The 19406-nt window shown below is 38.8% G+C and overlaps 2 protein-coding genes across 25 annotated transcripts in view; one reads left to right on the top strand and one right to left on the bottom strand.

Annotated features, from left to right (window-relative positions):
• Positions 1-19406, bottom strand: part of mcf2l2 (MCF.2 cell line derived transforming sequence-like 2) — an 85544-nt gene that overhangs the window by 25663 nt on the left and 40475 nt on the right. The window lies entirely within an intron of this gene.
• Positions 229-4399, top strand: b3gnt5a (UDP-GlcNAc:betaGal beta-1,3-N-acetylglucosaminyltransferase 5a). Its single transcript, XM_077203026.1, has 2 exons — positions 229-352; positions 2893-4399. Exon 2 carries the CDS (start codon positions 3144-3146, stop codon positions 4281-4283), a length of 1140 nt encoding a protein of 379 aa, XP_077059141.1. The 5' UTR covers positions 229-352; positions 2893-3143; the 3' UTR covers positions 4284-4399.

Raw genomic sequence — 19406 nt, 5'->3', positions numbered from 1 at the left:
ACACTTCTAGGTATCAGATTGTATCTCATTTTGTAGTTCTCTAACACAGACCAAGGTCGATGAATCACATTTATTGTGCTGAGGTGCAGCCTTGCTTATGTGAATCAGATGACCCAAATACCATGTTTCTGTCAGAGAGGTCTCTCTTTTCACAGTTTGTTCATATGATAAAGTTGACCAATGTTTAAAAAGAGGGATGTACGTTCCCCCTCCCACCCATCAGGAAACACTCCAGCTCAAATGCTCCACTTGTAGCTACACACTTCTGCTTTCAATACCACTGTAACAATACGGTCCAGGGCTTTAAAACAAAGACTTTTGCATTCATCATGGATGGGCCACGGTCTCAATGGTAAGTCATATATATATTTTTGAGTTCATTATAGAGTTTCTGGCCAGAGTTCTTCCAGAAAACAACTGAAAAGATTTAACTTCTAGAAGCCAAAATGTTTTTTCCAATGTATGTCAAGCCTTAGAGACCTCATGCTAAATTTACAATGTAACTGTGGAGTTTGAGTATTGAGTTTGATATACGGGAAAAATGAATGAGAGCACCAAGCCCTTTAAACATGTTGTCCGCCTCATGTGATTATAATCTATTAAAATTAACCTTTGCTTGGGTTGTTTTTCCAAAGAGTCTCTTTGGGAGTATCTCGATTATTTTTTTAATGACATTTAACAAGAAAAATTCAAGTAATGCTAATGTTACATCCGAGAAATACTCTTACAGATTCTGATCACTAGAAAAATTTTTTTTAAGATGTGGAAATACAGTTTTGAAACGATTGAATGAATTCACATGTGAGAATGAGAAGGCTGTGACCGTTAGTGCAAGGAAACCAGTTTGCTTACTATCATTTACAAAGCAGAAATGTGTTGAAATCTACATGAATAATCTTTTTTTAATGTGTACATTTACTGTTGTAATCCTTGATTGCGCAAAAAGAGCTGTAATGCACTTTTAGGCAAGTTTGGATCAAAATGAAGGGAAAAAATGGCATGGACAGTCATGTAGACTGTGGTTAAAGTAAATAATTGCACAGGCCGATTGGTGTGAGTAGATGATCCAGTTTGACAGACGATCCCCGCTGCTCCAGGCTCGCAAGAGTTTTGGGTGTGTGACAATATGAGTTTCATTGTTGCCATGTCGTGCCTTTGAGTAGATTTGCTGCTGTAATGATCTTTTAGTGGTCGTGAATGTTTTGTACAGCACTCAGCAGATCAGTGCGTTCGGCCGTTTAAAGCCGCCTTTTATTCAAAGTTGCGCTGAGTCGACGATTGCTTTCATTCACAAGATCGACTCGGCGAGTCCCCTCAAGGTTTTGAATAAGCTCTCGCAACAAATGGTGTAAACAGGCAGCATTTGTTAGAGAGGAATGTTGTTTTGAAAGCAAATAGGTGGAATGGCCATGATTTTAAAAGAAAAAATAGGCAAAAGGTCCATTGAAACAGTGTATTCAATTCAATAAAGTTATTATTGTTATTATTATACATTTTATTTATAGGCACCTTTCATGGCACTAAAGGACACCTTACAAAATCCATAAAAACAAGGACATTAAACAATAAAACCAGTACAGCAGCAACGAACATTAAATCATATAAAAGCCTGCCTAAACGGATACGTTTTATGACAAGATTTAAATACCGAAAGTCTAGAACTGTTGCGAACTGTAAGTGTACACTCAAAAAAATTATGTGATGGCTTTACTTAACTTTTTTATGTAAACAGGTTCCACTGGTTCCACATAACTGGGTTTCGTTAAACAAACATAATTTGTTCATGTAACTTCAACATCATGGAAGTCATTTTAAGTGTTCCAATTAAACTCTGAGCTGAGTGTTAAATGAACACTGAAGCAGTGTTAAAGTTAATGAGATAATTAAGTGAATAATTGAGTGATGATTGAGCATTATTGAAGACACCTGATGTTAACAAGCAGAATCACTGAAGGAGAAAACCGTAATTTCAGGTCACCATTATGGAGATGAGTGTTTGTTTTAGTTCGATCGATCTAGAAGAAATGAAGGAGCCAAGTTGTTAAGTGCTTTGTAAGTTAAAAGAAAATTTTTAAAAATGTACATGGAATTGAACTGGAAGCTAATGCAAATTTTTGTAAAACAGGAGAAATATGTTCAGAAATGGAAGTTTTGGTAATAACCCGAGCTGCATGCAATTTATGAAGAGATTTGGAAGGAAGCCCGTAAAACAAAGCATTACAGTAGTCGATTTGTGATGTTAAAAGGGCATGCACAAGCGTAGCAGTACTCGAGTGAAAGGACAAGACGCAGCCGATTTATATTCCTAATATGAAATATTGTGACCCTGGATGACAAAACCAGTCATATGGGTCATTTTTTTGAAATTGAGATGTATACATCACATGAAAGCTGAATAAATAAGCTTTCCTTGATGTATGGTTTGTTAGGATAGGGCAATATTTGGCCGAGATACAACTATTTGAAAATCTGGAATCTGAGGGTGCAAAAAATTTGAAACATTGAGAAAATCGCCTTTAAAGTTGTCCATGTATGTTCGCGATTGTGCTGCTTTCACTCACAAAAATAAATGTTTTATACATTTACGGTAGGAAATTTACAAAATATCTTCATGGAACATGATCTTTACTTAATATCCTAATGATTTTTGGGATAAAAGAAAAATTGATCATTTTGACCCTTTTGGGCTATTCCCACAAATATACCCGTGCTATGTGACTGGTTTTGTGATCCAGGGTCACATATGAGCTTCTAGAGAGAGTTCTGTCAAGAATGACACCCAAACTGCATAAATAGCTACAATAAAGGTTTATGTACAGTAGCTTAATGTAAATCATAGGTATATGCAATCCCTTGCATTCTTTTAAAATAATCATTCTTCTTTCTTTACAGAACACAAATGCGGCATTAATGCGATACAGTGGATTGTCTTCACTTCGAAAGCAAATAACGGCAGACATTTTTTGTAAAAAGAAGTGTAAGAAAAAAAGACAAAAAGGAAAATGTTCGGGGTTAATGCTACTGGTTGACCAACACATCTGCAGTAAGATGACTACGATGGAACTCGTTGAAAGCAGTATATCTGGATTGCATTATTGGACTTGACGAGAGAGGGTTTTGTGTGTGTGCGCAGCTTTAGCAGAATGTTCATAAATTACAGAAGGGTGAAAAAATTGCATTTTGTACAGCTCATCTCAATGTGCTGTGTCATGTCAATCCTCATGGTTTGCTGGGAACACGTGGACCAGCATGTCGTGTGCCACGTGAAGTCGTACTCCTACCGCTACCTGTTCAACAGCTACGGCTTCATCAACAAGAGCCTCAGCGTCAGCCCGGAGGAAGCCGCCAGGTTTGGAAGTTTCCCATATTTGCTAAACAACAAAGACATTTGTAAGGACAAAGACGTGCTGCTCCTCCTCTTCGTGAAGTCCTCTCCGGGAAACTTCGAGAGACGGCAGGCCATCCGCTCCACTTGGGGCGACGAGGCCTACGTAAGTCGCGAGCTGGGTGTTCTCGTGAAGGTAGTGTACGCTATGGGTGTTAACCCAGACGTGTTCACTAATAAGTCACTGCAGAAAGACTTGCAGAAGGAACATGTGAAACATGGTGACCTGGTTCAGCAGGATTTCCTTGACACATTCCACAACCTCACTGTGAAACTGCTGCTTCAGTTCCACTGGACGCATGAGAACTGCGCCCATGCCCGCTTCCTCATGACCGCGGACGACGACGTCTTCATTCACATGCCCAATCTGGTGCGCTACCTTCAGGACCTCCGAAGAAGGAACGTGCGCAATCTTTGGGTCGGCCATGTGCACAGGGGGGCTCCTCCCATTCGCCGCAGGGACAGTAAGTACTACATGCCTTTTGACATGTACCAGTGGTCCTCCTACCCAGATTACACCGCCGGGGCAGGGTACGTGGTCTCTGGCGACGTGGCAGCCAAAATCTATCAGGCCATGCTGTCTCTTAACGCCTCCATGCACATCGATGATGTCTTCATGGGCGTCTGTGCCATTACAGCGGGCGTCTCGCCTCAGGAACATGTTTACTTCTCGGGGGAGGGGAAAACGCCCTATCACCCGTGCATCTATGAAAAAATGATCACTTCTCATGGACACGAGGACGATATCAGGTATTTGTGGAAGGTTGCAACCTCACCACAGGTAGAAGGTATTTCGTCTGGATTGGTGGGGAAACTGTATTGTACAGCTGTGAAAATGATGCTGCTTTGTAAGCCGTACTTTACAAACACGTATTCATGCATGGGAGCATTTACATAATGCACTGTGAGCTATATGAAGTCCGAGCAGTATTTAATTTTTTTGTTGCCGTTTACTTTTGCTTTAAATGTTATATTGTGACATTTCCTAATAAAGATAAATGCTATGCGCCCTAAGCATATTTTAATTTTTTTATATTTACTTTTTTTGTACAGTGTAACAATCCCATGGTGAAAGAGCAGGAAAGGGACAGAAGACAAACATGATAAAGCTCATAAAACCTGTCAAGCTCATATTTATTTATTTTGAAGATTATTTATCTTTTTTTTTTATAAAATTAAATTGTTAAATTAATTAAATTAAATAATTAAATAAAATTGTTTTTAAAACCAATAATATTTTCCACACAAATTTCCATAGTTGGAAAAAAGAAAGTTCACCTCAGTAATGTGTGGAAGCTTGTTTTCGCCACAGAATAAAACATTTAAAAGATAATTGCGACTTTCTATCTCATAATTGCGAGTTTACATATTGCAATTCTGACTTTATTTCTCAGAATTGCGAGATATATAATACAAGCTTCCATAGAAATGCAAGATAAATTATGATATATTATTTAGGCAGTGTTTATAGTTCATGGTAAATTTTTTTTAAATTTTTTAAAAATGTATAATTTTTAAAATCAGTTATAGTTATGAAAAAGACTAAGATTTACTGAGAATAAGAATTACAAAAATGAGAAAACTAATGTACAACAAAAATGTATGGTGCTAATTATGGCCATTTCCCTTTTCCGGTAGGGTAAAATAGGCTTGGACATGTTTTTGCATCATCGATAATGGGAGACAAGATACTGTGAGAGAAGATGTGTCACTGTGGCATGTTATTATAGAACTAATAACTAATATCTTAACTTTTTATTGAAATATAGACTACATATCTTACATGTAGAAATCGTCATATGCATCCGCTTAAAGCTGTTAAACAGCAATAGGGCATTTTAATGAGCAGATGATATAAAATGGTGCTACTGATAAAAGATAAAGTTATATTTTGCTTCAATAAAACAAAGCGTATTGAGATTTATTGCATATTGACATCATGACTATTTACCCTCAATTTTCATCATCTGCAAAACAATTCTTGACACTGTAAATGTGAAATTAATGTATTACAGAATATAAGGAGAGTCTCCATTGAGAATAATATGAATTGTAAATCAGTTGTTTATACAAGAAGAATGAGAAGCTTCAATATGCTTTAGTCTTTGCACAAATAATGAATGAAGATGTTAGCCAAAAATATAGATGTTTGCTGCTTGTTTAAATAACTTAATTATAATGAGCTAAAGAAACACAATTACTGAACATTGTCTCACAACTATGTTTCAAAAATCGAAGTTAACAACTCCTTCTCTGCCAGCATTTTGTTTAAGTTGCGAGCAAGCACCAACAATTTTAGTAATTTTCACAAAGCTTTCATGGCCCACAGAATATTTTGTATGAATATCTGAACATGCAATAAATCAAAAGAAAGAACAGAGCCTGTGCTTTTAAACAAAAAAAAAACAAAATCATGGTTTCTTATTTTAACACTTGAATGTGGGTCAATTTAATTTTAAAAAAAGCAACATTTTGAACAAAAAGCAGAGACAATTGTGTTTTTGACAAAGACTACATCCGGATCGGATTCAGAACCTTGACCAAAACATAGTCCATCAACACGCTCAAATATTTGGAATTATTGCGCCCCCTATCATATAATAGTGAAACTATGGATTGCCGGAAAATTCTGTCAATTTTGGGGGAAAAGTTAATCCATTTGAACTGAGGCTTGATGAATAATTTTTGTTGCATTAAAAGTTGCGAGTCATTTATTGTGGCTATTTCTGTGATCTCATGTGATTGACAGGTTGTACCGCCCTCGTGCCGATAACACATCATCAGAGAAGAGATGTCGCTGGAATAGGGATGGGAAAGTTATTTTCATTAAAGATTAAGGGGGAACATTAATTTAAAAAAAATAATGGTGCACTGATAAATCATTTATAATATTCTGTAAAAAAAATTGAATTTTTGATTTCATGGTGACTTTAAAGATAGATGAGGACAGTAATTTTTTCAGATTTGAGTAAGCAGAAAACCTGTTTTTTAACGGTATTATACTGCTACTATTATATTTTATGTTGCTTAGCTCAATGAGAAACAGCTGTACTAATGTCAGTAACAAGTAAATTTCTTTTATGTTCAATGCACTTACATGCTATGTGTCAGGAGTGTGTTTTTTTGCATTGTGTTTGTTCCTGTTGATCGTTAATTAACTCATTAGTTCCCTCATTTTGTTCTGGTATACAGTTCTTTGTCCATTCTCATTATTGTTTAGAGGTTGTTTTTTTGCTATTGTTGATTAATTCTATTCTAACTATTTACTGGAATTCTCCTTCATCATGCGCTTCCTTGCAACAGCCACCCGTGACACTATGGCACTAAAGGAACTCATTGACATGTACAACATAATCACATAACCAAATGTAGAACAATTAACCACTCATTTTTGATGACGTTGTAGTTTACTCAAAAACACAGACTTAAATATACTGGAATGTACTCATTATACTGACTGGCTAACTAACTATATTCTTTTTTTTTTTCTTTTCTTTTTTTCTTTTAATACAATAAAACAACTCCAATCATATCTAACTGACTATTAAAGTTGTTGTTACTATAAGAACCTTATTAAGGAGAAGGCATTCTTTGAAAAATGTACGATTTAAAGTGTTCAGATATGGCTGGTAAACTCTAGAGTCTCACAGATCAAACTGTGTATGTCTTAAAAGAGAATAACTTAACCAGATGTAAAGGGGTTGCAAGCTACAAGGTTGGTAAAGTAAGAGAGTACCGCTTGTTCCTGCATTGCTGTACCACCAGTTAATTCCCAGAAAATGAACACAATGATAATTTTTGAGTGTCAGCCAATTGTATAAAAGATGATGGAAGTGGGTGTAATCTCATCGCTTCTTCTTCCACAGGAAATGCAGTTAAAAAGATACGTTTTTAATCTGCACTTAAAGGAAGCTATAAGGCACACCTGGCAAGCTCTGGAAGCTGGTTCCAGCTGTGGGTGGCACAATAGCTAAACGCCATCTCGTTTTGAATTTACCCTAGATGATATCAACCGGCTTGCAATCAGAAAGCTCTATTTGGTTTGCATTCTACCAACATATCTACCATGCATTTAATTCCGAGGCATTATGGGATTTATATACAATTCAAACTACTTTAAAATGGATTCTGAATAAACGGAAGCCATGGTAATGACCTAAGAAAAGGTGTGATATGTTCATGCCTGGCAGCAGCGTTTTATATGAGCTGCGATTGTCTAATAGTTTTTTTTTTCGTAGTTTGGGAAGTCTATTGAGGTAATCTACCCTGATAATAAATGCATGAATAGGGATGCTCCGATCAGGATTTTTGCAGCCGATACCGATAGCCGATTTCTTGTCATGGTGATCGGCCGATACCGATCCCGATACCGATGCTTAATATACTTAATATAAGACAAAGACAAATACAAACAAAATGGAGCAGTCTGATGCAGCCCACAAGGTTAAATTAAACATTGTCCAATAGTAAACTGTAAAGGACAACAAACATTTAATCACCTAAAATAGAGAAGTCTGATCTAACTTAAACCATGTCCAATACAAGTCTGAGCTGGACAAAAATTAAATAAATAAATAATTTAAACTCCTAAAAGAACAAATTGGAGTAGTTTGATGCTACTCATTAGAAGGGGTGGGCATTTCAAGCAAAAATAATATTCGAAGATGGCTGGGTATTATTCGAAAATCGCACCCCTCCCCGTTATGCGCGCACACATGCATGTATAGGCCACACACGAGAAAAGCGGAGTGTTCTGACGTTTAAATATAACTTAAAAAACGTAAATATTTAATATTTGTTTTATATAATATAATTTTCTTTTTTTAGTTTCATCTATGTTGATTATATGAAAAAGAACCCGCATGAGATGGGTAAGATAGATCATAAGATGCCCAATATATCAGGAGACGAGTGGGTCAGACATGATTTCGACCACTTAATTAAGTTTTGTTTTGTAGAAAGCCTTTCTTTAAAGGTAATTTCGTTTTGTAAAAATTGTATCTTAATTTCAATCAATGTTTCATCAAACAATTGGCTGGATTTAATAAATAAGAAGCGAAATATAGCAGACAATATAGGATACGGAGGCACCCGCGCGTGAACTGGAGCGCGTCTCATAAATGAACCGATCAACTCAGCGTATAAGATACTTTGCCTCACAGACCTGAGAACGTATAGAAAGCTTGAAATGCTTTAAAAAAAAAAAATTCAAATCGATAAGAAATGGGCTACTCTCTGCTTAAGTAGGCTGATCCGTATGAAGTTTGCATTTCTCTCTATAGGCGCGATCACTACATGCGAAGATGGCGTCAACATCGCCAACTGTATCTTTGCAGCCAGAAAACACTCGTTTATTAATAAACAATTCAAATGTACCATGCTGCTTAAACATTACTTTTGCCGGTTCTTTATTGCAAGCTTTATGCATGCGCTTGATATGCGGAATAGGCCTATGCAATAATACGATAACGCTCATTATGGTTTAGTATTTTCTCCCATATATATTTAAGTAATTAAATTAATATAAATATGCGATTAGACTAATGGCTTAAATGAACTACTACTAGTCAACTAGAAAAAAACTTTAGTCGTGCACGGGCAGCCCAATTTATTTCACATATTTCCTAACCAGCACGTCACTGCGGGCGTTCTGAGTGAGCGGCGCTGTGTGGACAGAGCGAGCGAAGCAACTCTTCAGAAAGGCGATGTCTCTGGAGGACAATTCTCCTCCACGTCGAGATTCCTTTGAAACAGACATGGCAAATAGCTCATTTTTTTCATTGTTTCTCGAAACATCATAGTAATTCCACACCGGCGATGACATGACTGCCAAATCCTTTAAGTCCCCACGCATCATGCACCTTCTCACGTTTTGACTTCATCAAATTGTGATCGGTTTGTGAGATCGGCCAAGTTTAGTGAGTACCGATCGAGTCATAAAATGTGAATATCGGCCGATACCGATCTCCGGCCGATCGATCGGAGCATCCCTATGCATGAATAAGCTTCCAAGTTTTGCTTAGACACAAAGGATCTGATTCGGGATATGATTTTTAGATCAGGCTTTGAAATGGCTTTTGAAGCTAAGATCAGAATCAAGGATGACACCAAGATTCCAGACTTCATGTTTAGTTTTTAGACCCCTGGGGCCTCATTTATAAAATGTAATTTGATCTTTTCTCCAATGTACATACGTGAGATTCAGAGATCGTACGCACAAAAAAAAAAAAAACATGCTTCCGTCTATCTTCCAGATGTGAAATCTATAAAGCGCAAATGATCTAGAAATGATGCGCAGCTGAATGGTTTCAGATCTACGCCTTGTAAACCAGGCACAAGTCAACGTCCAAATCCTTTACTTGAGAACAAAGAGCGGCAAGACTTGCATGGATTTCCAAATACCACTCCAATTTCAATTCTTTCTGCCACAAGAAAAAGTATGTACGTCTGCTTAGAACCTGGCGAGGCGCTAAGCACTTCTCCACGCCCAAGATAAATATGAACTTTGTGTACACGACTTTAGCATGAAAACTCAGAGAGCCCCTCAATGTTTACATTTTAAAAACGAGGCCCCTGGAGTCACGGTATGCATTCAACTTTGATATTTGATCTTTATTGCCAAATACAATGTTTTGTCTTAATTTAACTGAAGAAAGTTTTGGCACATCCATCTATTAATTCCCGTAGAGAGTGTATGGGACTGAAGTCACTTGGCGATAGAGCTAGGTTTTATCTGCATATCTGTGCAGCAATTGTGTTGTTTTGAATTATAAGTCTTCATAGCAGTCTAGTCAGATTTGTAACAGTCTATGCTCACAAAGTACCCTCTGCATCTAAGCACTGCCTCAGGCGGTCCTACTATTTTTTTTCTCTTCACCTAAAAACCTAAAAATACTGGAAATTTTGCCAGTATCAGTATTTAGCCGAATATATTTTTATATCTTAATCAGTGCTGATCTTTGTGCTGTGATGTGTTTGGAAACCAGACTAGAAATCATCCAAATAGTCAATAGAGTTCAGGAACTTGCTCAATTGATTGAAAACAACCTTCTCTATTACCTTGCCAGTAAAGAGTTGATTTTGGTTTATAGATGTTAAAAACTGAGTTATCCAGATTGATCTTTAGAGGAAATGGGAAAATGTCAGAAAGACGTAAGGCATTTACTATCTCTATCAGTTCAGATTCTAGATACACTTTTTAAAGAAGGAATGTGTCAAGACAGGGTGAACAACATTTCACCAATTACAACATGTTTCTGGATCACCATCTTTGTTGATCCTGGAGTAACATTCTAATCAACCAGTCAGATTTGGGGGACAAGTTTACAGTTTGTGTCACTTTTAGGTGTTATTCATGTAACTAGCGTTACTTAAGACATCAATGAGAATATCACAATGACCTATTTTTAGTGATATTTAAGTTATTAGGAATCAGAATTAGGTTCGGCTCTTGAAATTAATTGGCTACGACCTCTGTTTGAATAGCAAACGCAATATCAAAACATTTATTTTAATATTCCACAGGGATTGTGAAACACACATAAGAAACAATAATAACAATTTCTCCCAAAATAGTCAGTTAGTTAAAAGAAAAGAAAAAAAATCAGTCCAGTCAAATAGTTCAATGTTCAACTCAGTTGAGTTTCAATTCAGTTCCGATGTGGTTTGTCGAACAAAAGGCCTTGTTTCAAATCACTACCCGGCAGTGTGTGATAACGTTGGAGACCTCTTAAATCTTATCTGTATGTTGTATCCGAAAATGTCCAGTCCATCCACTTGGTGAGTTGATGGCCACTGGTTACAGTCACACTCCAGAATCACTGAATCGCTGAATCACAGGATCCCTGGCTCGCCGTAGAATCTCTCTCAACAGTGGCAAAATATGCACACACAAAAAAACCAGTCGAAGATTCTTAAAACAAGGAAAACAAAAGTGTAAATGGCAGTTTACAATAACTAAGACTTCTTTCCGCTTTTACTAGCTAATAACATTGAAAATTATTTATCCTGTGTGTTAAGTGGTCTGCTTCATCTTCATCTCACGATGCACTAGAAGAGAGGGTAGGAAAAGGAAAAAAAGATCGCAAATCTTCTTTAGCTGCGCAACATAGAGTGACTCCGACAATAAACATGAAGCAGCGCCATCTAGGGGAATAGAGAATCACAGCAATTACTTCAGCCCTGTACAGTTTATGTGGGCTACATCCCACATGGTCTCCTACTTCCAAGATGGTTTCTCTGACTTTCATGTCATATCTCTGTCTGTTTTTCTGAGCGATTCTTTCACTGTGTTCTACTGCAAGTCGGTAGCTCTCCTGCAGATTTTCTTTGAGCCTTTTCACATAATCAGTGTGAGTGGTTCTGCTCTGCCCCTCCGGGTGTAATCCGAACGCCACATAAATAGGGAGGTTTGGCTGCCTCCCAAACATAAGCTAGTGAGGAGAAAAGCCTGTTGTGTCATTGCTGGTGCAATTGTATGCGTGCACCAAAGGCTGCACATAGTCACGCCACCTGGCCTTACTTTCTTCTTCTAGAGTCCCAAGCATCTCCAAAAGCGTTCTATTGAACCGTTCCACAGGATTTCTGCGTCGATGATAAGGGGTGGTTCTGGTTTTCTTGATCCCCAACAGCAGGCAAAGGTCTTTGATTAAAGCAGATTCGAAGTCCCGTCGTTGATCGCTATGTAGACGCTCAGGTATGCCATAGTGAACAAAGAAACTGTTCCACAACGTCTTGGCTACTGTCTTGGCCTTCTGGTCTGCAGTAGGTACTGCAACCGCATATTTTGTAAAATGGTCAGTTATTACTAGAATGTCCTTTGTCCCACGGCCATCAGGTTCCAAAGACAGGTAATCCATGCAGACTAGTTTGAGCGGTCTGCTGGTCCTAATGTTCACAAGACGGGCTGTCCTCTCAGCTTTTGCTTTGCGTCGAATACATCTCTCACAGGTTTGCAACTTCTTATCTACGTCTGTAGACATTTTTGGCCAATAAAACCGCGTACGGACAAGGTCTATGGTCCTCTCGAATCCCATGTGTCCAACTGAATCGTGGAGACCTTCTAGAGCTGTTTCACGATACTTTGTGGGAAGAACCAGCTGGAAAAATGGTTCACCACTGTTCATCCTCTTACGGTAAAGGACCGCATTGTTAATGACAAGTTGATCCTGCACTCGAAGCATGAGTTGGACTTCTTTGTCCTCTTTCTGTCTGACATGATATGAGAGGCGCTTTCCTGTGGTGAGTATGTCCATGATTCTGCTGATTACTGGATCAGCTCTCTGTTCTGCAGCCCATTCCAACTGTGACATTCTGGGAAGGGTGCTGGATCCTGGAGGCATATCAGTATGAGTGAACTCGGATGGGATAGCACTTGCATCCATGGCAAGGGATTCAAACAATCACAGGTGAGTAATTACTCTATTCCCCCGTACTGAAAGCTCCATCTAGGTCATGTCTCTGGCATACAGCTTTAATTGCTTCTTTTGGAAAAGTGGTATCACTCTGTTCTTTTAAAAACTTTGAGAGGAACTGCAAAACTCTATCGTCTTCAGCTTTGGCACTCAAATCTGTCTCATCAAGGTCATGTGGACGCCTGGATAAGCCGTCGGCGTCTTGATTTCTCTTGCCGGCCCGATACTGAATGCTGAAGTTGAAGTTTGACAGGGCCGCTAGCCACCGGTGGCCAGCAGCATCTAGTTTGGCGGATGATAAAATATAAGTCAGGGGGTTGTTGTCAGTGACAACGGTGAACACGAATCCATAGAGATAGTCAGAAAATGTGTCAGTTATTGCCCACTTCAGGGCAAGAAATTCCAGTTTATGTGTGGGGTATCTCCGCTCACAGTTTGACAACCCCCTACTGGTGTAGGCAATAACTTTCATCTGACCATCCTGCTGTTGATACAGAGCCGCCCCAAGGCCATGAAGACTAGCATTAGTATGGAGAACGTATGGCAGTCGAGGATTGGCAAAGCCCAAAATTGGGGCAGTTGTTAACTTTCCTATGAGAGCCCTGAATGCTTGTTCGCACTTAGCTGTCCATTTTTCAGCAAAGGGTGACTTAAGGTCGGTGCTGGAAAAGGGCTTGGCTTGCATTTCCGCTTTGCCGGAATGTAGCCAGCAGTCAGATCGTTGAGGGGCTTTGCAATTTTTGAAAAGTCCTTGATGAATCTTCTGTAATACCCGGTAAAACCAATTAAGGACTTAAGCTCTCTAATATTGTTTGGTCGGGGCCAAGTTGTGAGCACAGCAATCTTTTCAGGGTCAGTTTCTACTCCATTCTCCAAGACAACATGTCCCAAGTACTTTACCGACTTCTTGAAAAAATGACACTTCTCAGGCGATAACTTGAGCCCAAACTCTTTCAGTCTGTTCAAAACTCGCATAAGTCTCTCCTCATGCTGTTCAAGGGTTTCTGAGAACACAATAAGGTCATCAAGAAAAACAAGAACTTCTTTTTGGTTCAAGGAGCCCATGCATTTCTCCATGACTCTTTGGAATGTGCTTGGAGCGTTTGTTACCCCTTGTGGCATGCTATTGAACTCCCAAAACCCAATGGGAGTGACGAAGGCTGTTTTAGGCTTATCCTCCTCTGCCATTTCCACCTGATAGAAGCCTGACTTCAAGTCCATCACAGAGAACCATCTCGATCCTGTCAGAGCTGTAAAAGTCTCCTCAATATTTGGCAAAGCGTAAGCATCTTTGATGGTCTGAGGATTTAATTTTCTGTAATCAACGCATAATCGAATTTTGCCACTCTTCTTTTTTACAATTACAACTGGTGATGCAAATGGACTCTCAGACTCTCTTATGATGTCTGCATCATACAGCTCTTCCAAGTGGAGCCGGACAGCTTCGTAATCGGATGGGTGGATGGGTCTCACTCTCTGCTTAAAGGGTGTTGGATCAGAAAGACGGATCTTGTGCTTGACTGCTGTTGTATGTCCATAGTCAAGGTCACCACTCGCAAAGACTTCAGAAATTGAATTCAACCTCTTTGTAATCCTTTCTTTCCACTCTTCGGAGAGTGGAGAGTCACCAAAATCAAAAGTGATAAGGTTTTCTGGAGCCACTGAGTGCAGTGTGTAGCACCCAGTTGCGGTGCTAGCAGAGGGTGACTGTTTACTCTTGGTTAGGTCTTTGCCTGTTAAAGAGGTAAGTGGGGAAACAGATAATGGAACGGTGAGCTCTGCTAAGACGCAGTGTGCTGGCACTGTAACACTGCGTGGGGTTTCATTCTTGAGCAAAACAGGCACTTTAAAAGATGTCCGTTTGGGACTTGACATGACATAACTGCAAAAAGTCAATCCACTTGGTAAGCATGAATGAGATGGGAAATCTACCAATAGGGGAGTGCCAGGAAGACTATTCACGTTCCTCGTATAGCCATCTACTGCAACTTTCTGGCCTGCTGGGATGACTATTGCCTTCTTGTGAAGAAGTTTGACTGTATCCACTTTGTTTTTGCCTTGTGTTTTATTCTTATACAGACAGTGCAGGTGTTGGATGAGAACAGCATACGCACAGTTTTCAGGGACAGGCCCACCAATCTCCTCACTGAACCCTTCATACAAGACGTCCAAAGCATTAGTTCCAATGAAGACAGAGACATGAACAGAGGCACTTGAATCGGGAACGACGAGGGCTAGCGTGCTAACCGTTTTGGGGCTACCCGTGAAAGTCTCTGGAAAGAGTATTTCAATCTCAATATAACCAATATAAGGTACACGCTGGCCTGCTGCCCCCTCTACTTCAATGAGGTTAGCCAAAGGACAAATTGGATGAGAAGCTAAGTGGGAGTCATGGAATGACTTGGAGATTGTGGTCACTTGTGAGCCTGAATCAATAAGGCACTCATGTTGAATTACTCCGATGGTGACGTTAACTAATGATCTTGATCCAACTAATCCATTCATGAGATCATCTCTAGTTGGTCCAGTGGAGAAACACTTGGCCTCTAGGGTTTGGCATTTATTTTTAGGACTACGGTCTCGGTCATTGGCTCCGGGACGTCCCTCTACCGGAACCTCGTCCAGTTTAAAGAAGAGCCCTGTCTTGCTTTCCACTCATCCTGCTTTAACTTCAGTTCCTTGTATTTCAAGTCGACTGCATCTTTGTTCATGGGGTTCTCACACATTCTGGCTATGTGGCCATCATCCCCACATCTAAAACAGAACCAGGCCTTTGGCTGTGCTCTAGGTGTAACTTGGGGAGTCGCTTGGTGAACTTGAGCCTCAGCTCAGGAATCTAGCAAATATCTCTTCGTCGTCTTCTACCAGGCCAAAAGCAGACTACAACAGCCTCATGTAGTCTCTGGGATGACCTGATGAACCTAGCTGTCTAACAATATCTGAGGCTGGAGGAAGCAAACTCTCTAATATTCTCCTCCTCTGCGCTTCAACAGAGACATATCAAACGCAATATCAAAACATTCATTTTAATATTCCACAGGGATTGTGAAACATACATAAGAAACAATACTAACAATTTCCCCCAAAATAGTCAGTCAGTTAAAAGAAAAAAAAAAATCAGTCCAGTCAAATAGTTCAATGTTCAACTCAGTTGAGTTTCAATTCAGTTCCGATGTGGTTTGTCGAACAAAAGGCCTTGTTTCAAATCACTACCTGGCAGTATGTGATAACGTTGGAGATCTCTTAAATCTTATCTGTATGTTGTATCCGAAAATGTGCAGTCCATCCACTTGGTGAGTTGATGGCCACTGGTTACAGTCACACTTCAGAATCACTGAATCGCTGAATCACAGGATCCCTGGCTCGCCGTAGAATCTCTCTCAACAGTGGCAAAATATGCACACACAAAAAAACCAGTCGAAGATTCTTAAAACAAGGAAAACAAAAGTGTAAACGGCAGATTACAATGACTAAGACTTCTTTCCGCTTTTACTAGCTAATAACATTGAAAATTATTTATCCTGTGTGTTAAGTGGTCTGCTTCATCTTCATCTCACGATGCACTAGACGAGAGGGTAGGAAAAGGAAAAAAAAGATCGCAAATCTTCTTTAGCTGCACAACATAGAGTGACTCAGACAATAAACATGAAGCAGCGCCATCTAGGGGAATGGAGAATCACAGCAATTACTTCAGCCCTGTACAGTTTATGTGGGCTACATTCACAAAACTGATTCCCATTGATTTTAGATAAAAGTTATGGGTAGGGTTAGGTTTAGGGGTAGGGATAAGGTTAGGACAAAATTTTGTTGTTCCAGGATCAACTAAATAAGTTGATCCAGGAACATGACTTACTTCAGAGTGACTGTCAAAGACATGCATGTGGCATAGCATATATGTTTTAAGGTGCTGCACTGTTTCATGCAGTGTTTTGCCATCAGTTGCCTTAAAGTTAGCCATAGTGACTAATCTATGCTGGTGTCCTGGGTTAGACTAACCTTGGAGATACAAGAGAACCATCTACCTGCCATTCTAATGTTATTTTATTAATGAAAAGTTTTTCTGTATTTGGTTGGGTTGTGAGTATTTGCAGTGCGTTGTAAGTATTTGAATACAGTATTTGGTTGCGTTGTGAGCATTTGTAGCGCATTTCTGTATTTGGTTGGGTTGTCAGTATTTGCAGCATGTTTCTGTACATGGTTGCGTTGTCAGTATTTGCAGCACGTTTCTGTATTTGGTTTGGTTAAGAATAATTGCAGCGTGTTTCTGTATTTGACTGCATTGTATTTGCAGTGTTTTTTGGTTGCATTGTAAGTATTTGCAGTGTGTTTCTGTATTTGGTTGCGTTGGGAGTATTTGCAGCGCGTTTCTGTATTTGGTTGGGATGTGTGTATTTGTGGCACATATGTTGTCAAACTGATGAAGATGTTTTTTTAATTTTCTAGTGTTTTTTCTATTTGCATGCGTTTTCTTCAGTTTTAGCACATTGAACTCTCTCGGCCACCGTACTTAACCTGAATTACTACGGTACGCCTATAAAAAGTGTTTATATTCGGACTATTTAAGACTGAACGGGACTACAACCGCTGCGGAGTAGCCCAGTACCTACGTGACACATCATATTTATTAACTAAAAGTTACAAAGTGTACATTTAATCTCTCTTTTACTTATCAGAAAAGAAATGGGAAGAGTTCCTTCCCATTGAAGTTGATGAGGTCAATTGATTTTAAAGACATCAGTATGCACTGTGTTGCATCTGATACCAGCATAGAGACTGCCAATTTGCAGTAAAAAATTCTGTAGGGAAATTAGAAACGGAAAACCACCGCATTAGAAACCACCGCATCCAACAGTTCATGGCACAGGAGTGTGTCAGGTTAAGCTTGAGCTCTAGGATTTAAAGGAAGAACACTGAGAACATGCGGCCAAGCTCTGCTATTTCATAACACTGTGTCTAGACCAGACAAAGACACTAGAACCCATTATAATCAGTGATACAACACTGGATGCGACACAATGCTACACGACACAACAAACCCCGACAGTAAACTGATGCCTTACTTTATTTCTGACGTACTCCGAGCTCTTGCGCTACTTCTGTTATGAAGGACAAATGGACTTGCAATGGTCTGTCATGTCCAGTGTAAACAGCTGTAATGGTCTCGTCCAGTTTAAACACGGTGTAACAGCGTCAGTATTTCAGATTCTGGTGTGCTAATATTTGTGTGCGGCCCAACTTACCCATCCTTCAAACACTCTCTGACATTACACTCACTGTATGTGCAACTGCCCCACAGACATTTAGTGGGGATGACAAAATCCATAACCATAATGACATATTACTTAACAATTAGTTAATAATGGTAATGTGCCTCAACAAGTAAAGTCATAACATAATGATAGATTTGCAAATCATTAGCTAATGATTAATTAAAGCAGACAACTGGAAGTTGAAGTGCATAGCGTTGACTAATTGTGGTAATTAACACATTCATTTACACTATTAGTTAATAAAATATGTTATTAAGGAATTAATACATGATGACACGTTTAATTAATAACAATTCATTTATTACTTAATCTATTAATCATATAGACCCTTTATTAGTTGCTGATGCAGTAATAAATAATTAATGGTTTAGTTCTTCATGAGTCATACATTAACTCATGATTATCTGTGCATTAGTTAAGTATGAATTAATGCTTATTAGTGCACCCGTATTGTAAAGTCTTATCAAAACTACTGAGGTATAAGATACTATCTAACAAACTAGTTAATCCTGTACATTCAGAAATGGAATCACGTATGGGATTGATGTGTGGCATCTGAAACAGTGCCGGCCCGTGGGGTTGTGTGGCCCTTGGCGAGATCATGTAAAAAGGCCCCACTGGAGTTAAAACTATCATAACAATTTTATGAGTGAAGAGAAAGCACATAAAAAGACTAACAGTATTGTTTTCAACATACATATGAAAAGAAATATTTTGAGCGCAAGTGAGCTTGAAAAATGAAACTAAATACATATACATGAAACACAAATAAATAAAATAAAATGTGTGAATAGTACATAAAAAATAAAATAAAATAGAATATAAATAAACTATATGCTACTGTGTACGTTTCTTATGTTTTCGGATTTTATTTATTCTGTTGTTCTTTCTTGAACAATTAATGAACACTTCTTCTTGATTGGAAAGGCATTTATTTTTAATAAAAATGAAGGCGGCTTTAAAGCCCTCCATACACCCACCCCTAACCCTATTCGATAAACACTTTATTATCAAATAACCATTAGGTTCCAATTGTAACATATTTTTTTCATATTTATTGAAAATAAATGCCTTTCCAATCTTATATGCAACCGCCTGTTGTACGGGCCGGCTCAGAAACCATTAGTAAGTGAGTCACTGGTTTCGGCGGTGTAGTTTCTGATACAGACAGATTTTGATCAATTAAAACATAATAGGCCACTATCAGAAAGATGAGTGTTGTGTCATGTGTCATCCTCATGCACTTTTATGTCCGAGTTGTGATGTCAAAAGTGTTCAAACATTAGTCTACCGTTACCAAGGAGAAAAGTTTGTCAATAAAGAGCTTGATTTGAAACA

This window comes from Siphateles boraxobius, unplaced genomic scaffold (genome assembly GCF_051911475.1).
Source record: "Siphateles boraxobius isolate OS27281-9 unplaced genomic scaffold, OSU_SipBor_1 5, whole genome shotgun sequence".
NCBI lineage: Eukaryota > Metazoa > Chordata > Actinopteri > Cypriniformes > Leuciscidae > Siphateles > Siphateles boraxobius.
Note: the sequence above shows the minus strand (reverse complement) of the source record. Positions and strands in the feature narration are given on the sequence as shown.

Excerpts from the sequence above, each read along its gene's own strand:
- b3gnt5a (XM_077203026.1), top strand. The coding sequence starts at position 3,144 with ATGTTCATAAATTACAGAAGGGTGAAAAAATTGCATTTTGTACAGCTC.